A 12268-nucleotide genomic window follows, 5' to 3' on the forward strand; every position below is an offset into this window, starting at 1 on the left:
TCCTACAACTTCGGCTTCTGTAGATGTAGCCACATTTGCTGATGATCAATTGATTGACGGCACTTTATTAGCAATACTTGGCTGCTACTTGGCCTCTTTATATTGTGGAAGCAGTGAGAAGCAGTGAGAAACTTCCTAATGGTGAGAACAATAACCAGCAGAAGCTGGCCTTCAGAAGTTGTGGTGCTTCATCACTGGAGGCTTTTCAGAAGAGACGAGGCAGCCACTTGTCTGAAATGGTGTAGGGTCTTCTGCTTAAACGGGGGCTGGATTAGAAGGCCTCCAAGATCCTTTCAAATTCTATTATTTTATTTTTTTGTTGCAATGATATTTTTATGCCCTGATAAGTAAAACCAAAGATATCAAAGAGGGTGTAGTTTCTTTTTCACTTGACTGTATTTGAAAACAACCCTTTGCACTGCTACGAATTTGTGATTGACCCAGTCAACAACTGAATTTCACCATTGAATGGATATTCGAATTTGCATCTGGGTAGTCTTCCACATGTCACATTAATGAATCATGATTAATGTAAGAGCTTATAGGAGCATTGTGGCATGTTTGCTTTTTCATTGTAAGATAACCTTTTTTCTTTTTTCTCATCTTCTGCAACCATTTTATGCAAAATTAAAGATACACTTTTATCTGAATTTTATAGACAAAGAGGAAGGTAATGAAGAGCACTCTGGACAACTGAGGATAACAAGCAACATTGAACAGCAAAGCAAGTCAGTCCAGAAATCAAAATATTTTCCATTTCCTTCAGAAAGCAACACCGTTCTTCGCCTTCCTCAGCAAGTGAGAGAGAAATGAGAGGAAATCAAGAAGAGATTTCTAGGTGGGAAAAGTAGAGTGTGAAATTCAAGGAAACATTACATGAAAAGTCAAGGGAGATTATTTTTCCATTCAGCAAAAGAGGGAAATATCTGGAAGTTACTGGAAAGGAAAAGGTAAATTAGAAAGCCACGTAGCGTAGATAGTGTTCTGGGAGGAAGAAAACAGCTTGAATAAAGCACTGCTAAACAAGGGATCATCCATATTTTTTTACCTCCTCAAGAATATGAGTTGTGGAAAAGCTCCATAGATGTGGGAAAGATACAACTTGCAAATCACAGCTGATTATGCGTGAGAGGATCAAGAGTGAAGAAAAACCTTACATATACTCTGAATGTGCCGAAACCTTTGGCCAGAACAACTCCATTGTGGATCATGGAAGAACTCACACAGGAGAGAAGCCCTACAAGTGCTCCCAATACAGTAAATGCTTTAGTGAGCAGGGCAACGTGGATTCACACCAAGGAGAAACCGTTTGAATGTCCTGTTTGTGGGAAAAGTTTCAGTAAGAATTCCAGCCTGCTGACACACCAGAGGACTCACCCAGGAGAGAAACTCTGTAAATATCTTGAACGTGAGAGTAGTTTTAATCAGAATTCTAACCTTGTTGCACACCAGAGAACTCACACAGGAGAGAAACTCTTTGACTGTCCTGATTGTGACAAAAATTTCAGTACCAATTCCAGCCTGGTAAAACACCAGAGGACTCACACAGGCGAGAAACCCTTTGAATGTCCTGATTGTGAGAAAAGTTTCTGTACCAATTCCAGCCTGGTAAAACACCAAAGGACTCACACAAGAGAGAAACCCTTTGAATGTCTTATTTGTGGGAAAAGTTTCAGTAAAAATTCCAGCCTGGTGATACACCAGAGGACTCACACAGGAGAGAAACCCTTTGAATGTCCTGATTGTGAGAAAGGTTTCAGTACCAGGTCCAGCCTTGTGATACACCAGAGGACTCACACTGGCGAGAAACCGTTTGAATGTCCTGTTTGTGGAAAAAGTTTCAGTATTAATTCCAGTCTGGTGATACACCAGAGGACTCACACAGGAGAGAAACCCTTTGAATGTCCTGACTGTGGGAAAAGTTTCAGTACCAATTCCGGCCTGGTGATACACCAAAGTACTCACACAGGCGAGAAACCGTTTGAATGTCCTGATTGTGAGAAAAGTTTCAATCAGAATTCCAGCCTGGTAATACACCAGAGGACTCACACAGGAGAAAAACCATTTGAATGTCCTGTTTGTGGGAAAAGTTTCTTTAGATATTCCTACTTCATTGACCACCAGAGGATTCACACAGGAGAGAAAGTCTTTGAATGTCCTGATTGTAGTAAAAGTTTCAGTTGGAATTCCAGCCTGGTTATACACCAGAGGACTCACACAGGGGAGAAACCCTTTGAGTGTCTTGTTTGTGGGAAAAGGTTCAATCAGAATTCCAGCCTGGTGAAACACCAGAGGACTCACACAGGAGAGAAACCCTTTCAATGTCTTGATTGTGGGAAAAGTTTCAGTTGGAATACCAGCCTGGTTATACACCAGAGGACTCACACAGGGGAGAAACCCTTTGAGTGTCCTGATTGTGGTAAAAGTTTCAGTAACAATTCCAGCCTGGTGACACACCAGAGGATTCACACAGGAGAGAAACCCTTTGAATGTCCTGATTGTGGTAAAAGTTTCAGTAACAATTCTAGCCTGGTGAAACATCAGAGGATTCACACAGGAGAGAAACCCTTTAAATGTCCTGCCTGTGGGAAAGGTTTCACTCAGAATTCCAGCCTTATTAGCCACCAGAGGATTCACACAGGAGAGAAACCCTTTGAATGTCCTGTTTGTGGGAAAAATTTCAGTCAGAATTCCCACCTTGTGAAACACCAGAGGACTCACACAGGAGAAAAACCCTTTAAATGTCCTGACTGGGAAAGGCTTCACTCAGAATTCCACCCTGGTTGAACACCAGAGGATCCACACAGGAGAGAAACCCTTTAAATGGTCTAATCATGGAAAAGTTTCTCTCAGAGATTCCAGTTCGTGGTGCACCAGAGGACTCACACAGGAGAGAAATCATAGAAGTGTCCAGACTGTGGGAAAGATTTCAGTATTAGGACTAGCCTTCTAAATCAGCGTTCACCAACTGGTGATCCATGGACCACTGGTTGTCCGTGAGAAAATGCTGTTGGTCTGCAGAAAATTATTTGCATTTTTTATATTACACTAAATCAGGGGTCCTAAAACCAGGGCCCCTGGGATGGATACGTACAATGAAGGTTTGTGTTGCCGCAGAAAGTCTCCCCTTTGGGGTCTTTTTATGTGGATCGGAGGGGGGGGGCAGAAATTCCGACTTGGGGTCTGCTTCAGCTTCCTGGTGTGGGGATTTGGGTGAAGGCGGGAGGGAAGCGCTGCTGGTGGCGAAGAGCCAGAGGGTTTTGTTCCAGTGGGACTGTATCATGGCCTGGAACTGGCTGACCATCTCAGCCCGCTGAGCCTGCAGGCACTGGTACCTGGCCTTGCACTCCGGCAGGTCTTCCCTCTGCTTGGAAAGCCTATGCTCGTAGTCCTCAGTGAGGTGCTTCTACTGAGCCTCCTTCTTGGTCAGTTCCAATTTGAACTGAGCCGTTTTGCCAACTCTTTCTCGTGGTGGCTGCTTAGCTCCAGCAACTGCTTCCTGTTGGGACCCTAAGGAGCCCAGGTGGGCAGGCAAGGAATGGCGAGTAGAGGCTGGCAAGGCGTCCCACAACGTGAGTGACATCGAATTGGCCATGCCCACCCAGTCACATGACCACCCAGCCACGCCCACCCAGCCAGTCATTAAGCAGATCATATTAGGGGTCCACGGGATTTAAAATTATGAATTTAGTGGTCCCTGAGGTCCGAAAGGTTGGTGACCCTTGTTCTAAATCATATGCTTATACACACAGGGGAGAAATTATTTGAGTGCCCTGTGGATGGTGCTTCAGGAAATCTTCCACCCTTATTGCACACAAGAAAATCCACATGATGCCCCAAGCGATGAGTGTAGATAAGGCTTGAATTTCATTTCTAATGTCCCATTGTAAGTCCAGCTGAGATTTGTCTTATTTTTTTGTAGGCAAATATGTCATGGTATTAGACTGGAAGGACGAAGGAAACAATGGCAACATACCAGTTTGATAATGCCTATCTGGCCATCAGCTGCAGAAGTTGCTGGATATGGGTAGTCCTTGGGTTACGAATGTAATGGATCCTGCCCATTCCAGGTGTAACTTGAGAATTCGTGGGAGTGAATCTCTTACATTGAACGACATCACTTCCTGCTTTCACTCTTGCATGCTTTCTCGCCTCAGATCAGCCTGATGAAATTTCCAGTGCCAAGAAAGCAACCCTCGGAGGATGCGTCCGGCCTCTCGAAGCTACTTTTTTGTCAGCAAAGCATTTGTGGATTGCATTCCTGTAGGCTTTGGCAGCCCTTTGCAAAAGGGCTTTAATGAGTACATCATATCGGCAAAGATGAGGGCAAAACCAGAACTGACTGGGCAAACCCACATAGTTAAAGTTTTCCATCCCCCCCCCACACACACACTTATGCCAGGTCACATTGTCCAATGAGACATCTAGTATTGTTGTGAGAAAGTCTTTTTTTGGCTGTGGTAAACACTTGCCGAAATGTCCTTGGTTCCCATGGCTGGCATCTTGATGTCTGGAGCTTTGTTCTATCTCCTCAAAGTTTTTTGGCAAACTGAGAAGTGATAATAGTTGCATCAGCAAAAACGCCGTTTGAAGCTCGACACGCTCTGCACACTGGATTCCACCAAAGCATTGGCAGCCGCTTTCTGAGCAGCCCTGACCTAAAGCAGAACCGCAGCTTATATATCGTCGGCGCACTACATTACAAAGGTATAGAAACAGGCAAGCACCCTATAGAGTACAGCATGATGTTGGAATATTTTTGATAATCCCATTTGGGAAACCTTATTATTGATCCCTGCATAGAAACTCAGCATGGCAGCTATGATCTCTGTGAGAGATATGGTCAGAGAATGTAAACACTTTGACCCACTGGTCCAGAAATTCCTTTTCTGATTCTTCCCCCAGTGCCCACTCAGGCCCAATTCAGATTGTTCTCAATGTTTACTTGCAACCATATTTTAGGCAATACACAACTATTGGGGAGCAGGACTTTTTGAGAGGTCTCCGGTGGATGGGATGGTGGGCAGGCTTGTCCCGCAGGATGAGATGAGGTGAGACGGGGCGGGGCAGCTACACCAGAAAAACATTGGCCACCACTTGTTCGCCACTCTTTGTGGGTGAGAGGGATGGTTTCCGGTTGTAGTCGCACCCTACTGGCCCCCTGAGCTGGCATATCTACAATTCCAGAGCCTGCTGCCACCGCCGCCTAATGGATCTGAGCGAGCTGCTGGCGGCCTCGGTGGGGTGGCAGCGGCAGCCCACAGTGGTGCTGAGGTGCATCAGGTGTGCGAGGGGAAATATATATATATATATTTTTACATTTATATCCCGCCCTTCTCCGAAGACTCAGGGCGGCTTACAGTGTGTAAGGCAATAGTCTCATTCTATTTGTATATTTACAAAGTCAACTTATTGCCCCCCCAACAATCTGGGTCCTCATTTTACCTACCTTATGAAGGATGGAAGGCTGAGTCAACCTTGGGCCTGGTGGGATTCGAGCCTGCAGTAATTGCAGGCTGCTGTGTTTTAATAACAGGCTATCTTACAGCCTGAGCCACCACGGCCCCTTTTTCATTTGAAAAAAAATGATTTTCCAAAGCACTTGAAGGCAAGACAAGGAACAATGGAATATAATGAAGGAGAGAAGCAACGTGGAATTAAGGAGAAACTTCCTAATAGTGAGAAAAAGGACCCTCCCAACTCAATTATTCTGTAGTGGATCTATCAACAAGGTCCACCACAGACCTTGTTGATGGGCAACAAGATCAGACTGATGTGCCTCTGGTCTTTTCTGGGTTGTTGTTTTATTTCTGTTTCTAGCTAACAAGTACAGTGTTTCCTATTGGTGCCCCCATCCGTGTATTAACCAGGTTCAACTGCTTAACACAGCATTTTTTTTAAACAATAGCTGTTGAACGTTCTGACTCTTCAGTTGTATTTATTTATTTATAAAATATATTGGCCACCAAATTTATCATGATATAACTGGGCGGCTTAGAGACATAAAATAATACATATGCACAAAAAGCTAAATAAATTGTAGGAGGAAAAACCCAGTCTGGTTTTAAGCCAGGAGAAAGGAGATGGAAATAAAATGGAGGCTGATTGGAAAGAAGGATTCTGTTTATAGATGAGCAGAACCAACAGCAGCATGTTGTTCTGGGACAGCTGGCAAAATGGGGTTGGAATAGGTGGGCTTTTATACATTCTTTGGGGTTTTCTGTTTGAAATGCTCCATGTAAGGCTTTAGTGTCTATGGAGATTCTCAGTCATCGAGGTCACCAAAGGTGCTTTTTCAAGAGGGGACTGGACTTTCTCATTCTTTGAAGACATTTTGCTTCTTATCCAAGAAGCTTCTTCAGCCCTGAAGAAGAGCTGAAGAAGCTTCTTGAATGAGAAGGGAAACATCTTCAAACAAAAAACAGAAAATCCAGTTGCCTCTTTAAAAAGCACCTTTGGGTTGTGCTTTAGGCAAAAAGCGATCTCAGAGATTTTATTTATTTATTTAGTCAAATACATATTAAACAATATATATAAGCATAAGCATGAATTGAATACATAAAATGAATACAACTAAAGGGAACATTAGGATAGGGACAGTAGGCATGCTGGTGCTCTTATGCACGCCCCTTACAAACCTCTTAGGAATGGGATGAGGCTTTAGACAGTTTTAGGTTAAAGTTTTGGGATGAGACCACAGAGTCTGGTAGTGCATTCCAGGCATTAACAACTCTGTTACTGAAGTCATATTTTCTGCAATCGAGATTGGAACGGTTCACATTAAGTTTAAATCTATTGTGTGCTCGTGTTTTGTTGTATTTTGACCTGTCCCGTCCTCTCAAGCCGAGAATAGGCGGAATCTGCTTCCAAGAAACCTTGCCAGGATAAGTCCCCAAAACCTACTTTTGAAACTGAGAGAACCTTGGAGAGGGAACCTTGTCCTACTTAGCTTCTCAAGATTAGGGAGGCGCTGTGCCATATTTGTTTATTAAGTTCTTGTTTGTGTGCACAGCCACTAAATGATTTGGAGCTTCATCCAATCAATAGAATAATGAAACACAGAAGGATAACTGGAAACATCCTTTCTCCTTGCTTCCAAAGCACATCTACATAGGAAAGATTCTTTTTATCTGCATCCTTGGAGAGCCTAAATCTCACTAGAGGGAAGAATTGCTCTGAGCAGCCTTCCCAATCTCCACAGGAGTTAGATTTATTATTCCCAAACAGTTTGGGCAAAAGACTCGGAGGCCAATACTTTGCAGAAAGCTGATGTATAGGTACCTGCACTTTCTTAGGGGTGACTCAGTGGAGATCCAAACCTCTCTACATCCCAAAACTCGATGACTGATTTCCTGTGGCTCCCAAGGATTTAGGATCTGGGAGGATCAGTTGCTCATATGCCTGCAGAGGAACAAGATTTTCTCAATGCACAGGGTGCAAGCAGTAACCAGATCCTCATGCTCAATTCCCAGTTAAGGATTCTTTGGGCCAGGTGGGATCCCAGGGAATGAGATTGGAAAAAGAGGCCATGGTTTTCATTGCTTGCTGCCCATGGATCTCATAGAAGATGCAGAACAGTTTGTAGGGACCCACCAAGCTCCTTGGAGGGGAGTCAAAAGTCCACTTTCTCCTCCTCCTGCTGTATGTTCCCTCCGGGAAGGTCTGTGACTTCTCTGGGGGAAACACTGTTGATGGTGGGAGCCTCCCAGAACAACAAGCAAGTTAGAAGGACAGCAATTCTGCAGCAGAAAAAATGAACCCAAGTCTCTTTGGGGTGGCACTCAATGCCTGGTGGTTTAAACCAGGGGTCTCCAACCTTGGCAAGTTTAAGACTTGAGGACTTCAACTCCCAGAGGTTTCCAAGGTTGAAGACTCCTGGTTTAAAGGATTCGTTATTAGAGATTCCTTGACAGCAATTCACAAACTGTCGTTTCCTTCTTCAGGGTGTTTCCTCTCTTTCACACACACATACACACAACAACAACACACACAGTCCTGTGGATATCGCTAACATCTCAGCGAGAGCAACCTGGCTAATCCCTGGCAGTCAATAGGGAGGAAGAGAGATAAAAGGAAGAAGCATAAAGAAAGGAAACATTGTGGCCCAAACCTGCCTCATCTAAAGCAACCAATCACTTGCAAGATTCAACATATATTGAGAATAGAAACAATCACTCTGCACACTGCATTCCAGGAAAGCATTGCCAGCTTTCTGAACAGCCCTGGCTTAAAGCAGAACCACAGCTTATATACCATTGGCCCACTACATTACAAATACATAGAAACAGGCAAGCACCTTATAGAGTACTGTAGAGTGGATGGTCACTAAGATGGCCGCACTTGTCCATCTCATACTTTTAGCAAAAATTGCTTCAGCTGAGAAGATAAGACTGTGGAAACCACCCTTGATGCTTCGCCACACATCAGCATAACAACTGTATTTTTAACTGTTTCGTTCTCTCTTTACTACATACGTGTACTTTTGGTCAGGCCTGGGTGGGTCAGCCAAAGTGCATATCCCTGCATAGAAAGTCAGCTTGACAGCTCTGCTCTCTGTGAGATATGGTCAGGATGTCAGTGTTCCAGAAAACCCCGTCCTGCAGAAAAGACTCCGAAGCAAACATCTTTCAAAGTTCTTTTACTAGCAGAGGTAAACTGGCACAATTGGGGACACTCCGAATCTGGTGATCTGGTTTTTCCTCAGCAAGACAAACTCCAAAACCCCCATCCCCTTGGCCCCTCTGCCGATCACATGCTTCAATCGCCAACTGTCCCATCTCGAGACAGGACTCCGGCCACTCCTCCAGATGTAGGCTTGGCCTGACCTTGACCAGCAGGAAGAATGTTGTTATATCTAATGGCCCCCTCTACCAAATCCTCCCTCCTACTTTCTCACACATGGGAAAGTGGCAGCACGGCCTAGTATGGTTTCCAAAGCTGACATCAGGGAATGTAAACACCTTGACCAACTGGTCCAGAAATTCCTGTCTGATTCTTCCCCCAGTGCCCACTCAGGCCCAATTCAGCTTGTTCCAGGGGTGAAATCTAAAAAATTTCCCTACCGGTTCTGTGGGCGTGGCTGAATTGGTGGGCATGGCTTAGTGGTCAGATGACTGGGTGGGCATGGCCAATAACAATAAATAATAAAAATAATAAACAAAGTATAAAAAACAAGAGGTACCAAACGCCAACTTTCACACTTTACACATACACAACACAACACAACTGACTCACACACAATGTAAGAGCAGCTGCACTTCACACTTCACAGAGCCACAAAAAGCTCAAAAACCAACTTTCACACTTTACACACACACAACACACCACACACACACACACACAAAATGCCACATACAGCTTTCTGAGATTTTGTGTTTGTGTAGTTAAGAGTGAAACACTACAGAAACACACCAAATTTCAGAAAGCTGCACGAATATTTTATTTTATTTTATTATTTTATTTTATTTATATTTTTTAGATCAGGGGTCTCCAACCTTAGTAACTTTAAGGTTTGTGGACTTCAATTCCCAGAGTTCCTCAGCCAGCAAAGCCAGCCAGCATTAGTTGCTCACTGAAGAAATAGATAAGCATCTGATTCTGTCTGGTGCTGAAAGTGAAACTGCTTTCGGGCTGGCATTTGATAAAGTAGATCACAACCTACTTTTTGCCAAGCTAGAAAAGGGGGATAGACAGCTCCACCACAAAATGGGTTTCTAACTGGCTGACAAATTGTACTCAACGTGTAGTCCTCAATGGAACTACACCCACATGGAGGGACGTAAGCAGTGGGGTATCCCCAGATTGCATTTTAGACCCAGCAGTGAGCAAAATCTTCATAAAATACCTAGACAAGGGAATAGAAGGTCAGTTGCTAGGAGTTGAAAACGACCTGCTGCCATATAATCACTGAAAACATCTTCCAAACGCCTTGGTGGTGATTGGTGGTGACAAGCGTGTTTTTCTACCTCCTGTCGCTAGATGGCGATCAGGCAACATCTGTGCCTGGAAAGGCATCAACACTGCATTCCTAGAAAGGACGGGAGGAGAGGAGAAGCGCAGAGGAACTTCCTCTTCCGGATGACTCATGGGAGGAAGTTGGAGTGCAGAGCGGCTTTTCTGCTCTTCCCAGGGTCGAAGCAGCAGCTGGCAGGTGAGTTGAGGGCAGCAGGTGGGAGGAGAGTCCGGGAGCAAGTCGGGCTGTTCGGTTCCCTCCACGGCCTGGAAGCAGAGAAGCAACTGGGCTGAAGCAGGTCAGCTGCTGCTGCTGCTGCAGGTTCCTTCCCTCCCCAAATGGAAGCCCACTGGGGCTGCAGGTTGTAAAACTGGTGGGTGCAAGGAACCCAGATATTTATAATTTTTTTGCTTTCACTTCATTACAGTAAGTAAGAGGCAACTGGCACATGACAGGAAAAATATAGAAATTATAATAATAGCCAAGCATGCCTTCTGTGATTTTGGTCATATGCCTGACCCACAGGCTGGTCATTTCCTGTGAAAGTTTCCATGGCCTCAGAAGCCTGTTGAGGCCTGAACTTCAGCCTTGCCATCTCAACCTATGAGCAATCATCCAATTCCTGATTAACTTTAGCATAGAATGTTTGACTGTAACCATTTTGAGATATTTTTCAGGCTTGAAAGATATAATACTTTCTACATATTGTAGGTGTGTATATTTTTATTTTTCTGAGTGTATATATCTGCAAATGTATAATCTCTCCCCAGGACTTCCAGATATACAGTCAGGTGAAAAAGAAAGTACACTCTCCTTGCCTTCTATGATTTTATATATCAGGACGTAGTAAAAATCAATTGGTCCTTAGAAGTTCTTAAAAATTGGTACCACAGATGAACAACACATGACATATTACATCAGGTCATCATTTATTTTATAAAAGGAAGGCAAAACAGAAAAGTCATATGTGAAAAACCTTTAGCAGCAACAACTAGAAGTAATTCTTTTCTGTATGATGTTATCAGTCTCTTGCAGCGTTGTCACTGTGCATTATGGAGAAATATCTCCATTTCGGTCTGGTCTGTGCAAAGGACAATGTTCCAGAATTCCAGAATTCCTGTGATTTGTTCAGATGCAACTTTGCAAACCTCAGCCCTGCTGCTATGACCTTTTTAGAGACAAGAGGGTTTCTCCTCACAACCCTTCCAAACAAACCATAGTTGGTCAGTCTTTTTCTAATTGCACTGTCATGAATCTTAACATTTAACATGCTAACTGAAGCCTGTAGAGTCTGAGATATAACTCTTATTTCTCTGGCCACTACATCATCTGGCCTTGGGGTGAATTTTCTTGGATGTCCACTCCTGAGAAGATTGCCAACTGTGAGGAATGTTTTCCACTTGTAAATAATCTTCCTCATTGTAGAATGATGGATTTTAAATTGTTTGGAAATGGCCGTTTAAACCTTCCCCAATTGGTGGGCAGCAACAATTGCTTCTCTAAGATCATTGATTGTGTATTTACTCTTTGGCATTGTGTTAACACACACCTCAATGTTGGAGGCCAGCAAACTCCTACAACTTCGGCTTTTGTAGATGTAGCCACATTTGCTGATGATCAATTGATTGAAGGCACTTTATTAGCAATACTTGGCTGCGAACTGGCCTCTTTATACTGTGGAAGCAGTGAGAAAGTTCCTAATGGTGAGAACAATAACCAGCAGAAGTTGGCCTTCAGAAGTTGTGGTGCTTCATCACTGGAGGCTTTTCAGAAGAGATGAGACAGCCACTTGTCTGAAATGGTGTAGAGTCTTCTGCTTAAACGGGGGCTGGATTAGAAGGCCTCCAAGATCCTTTCAAATTCTATTATTTTTTTGTTGTTGTTGCAATGATATTTTTATGCCCTGATGAGTAAAACCAAAGATATCAAAGAGGGTGTAGTTTTTTTTTCACTTGACTCTATTTGAAAACAACCCTTTGCACTAAGAATTTGTGATTGACCAGTCAACAAGTGAATTTCATAGCATAGCATAGCATGGCATAGCATAGCATAGCATAGCATAACATAACATAACATAACATAACATAACATAACATAACATAACATAACATAACATAACATAACATAACATAACATAACATAACAACATAACATAACATAACATAACATAACATAACAACAGAGTTGGAAGGCACCTTGGAGGTCTTCTAGTCCAACCCCTGCCCAGGCATGAAACCCTACACCATTTCAGACAAATGGCTATCCAACATTTTCTTAAAAATTTCCAGTGTTGGTGCATTCACAACTTCTGCAGGC

At 43.5% G+C, this 12268-nt stretch overlaps 1 protein-coding gene and 1 pseudogene across 1 annotated transcript; both read left to right on the plus strand.

The window, feature by feature from the left end:
- Window positions 1–835: 835 nt before the first annotated feature.
- Window positions 836–5920, plus strand: LOC131193487 (zinc finger protein 271-like). Its single transcript, XM_058173703.1, has 2 exons — window positions 836–3101; window positions 3923–5920. Exon 1 carries the CDS (start codon window positions 1210–1212, stop codon window positions 2785–2787), a length of 1578 nt encoding a protein of 525 aa, XP_058029686.1. The 5' UTR covers window positions 836–1209; the 3' UTR covers window positions 2788–3101; window positions 3923–5920.
- The window catches only part of LOC131193524 (zinc finger protein 850-like), a 37407-nt pseudogene continuing 29745 nt past the window's right edge, over window positions 4607–12268 (plus strand).

This window comes from Ahaetulla prasina, chromosome 2 (genome assembly GCF_028640845.1).
Source record: "Ahaetulla prasina isolate Xishuangbanna chromosome 2, ASM2864084v1, whole genome shotgun sequence".
NCBI classification, from domain to species: Eukaryota; Metazoa; Chordata; class Lepidosauria; order Squamata; family Colubridae; genus Ahaetulla; species Ahaetulla prasina.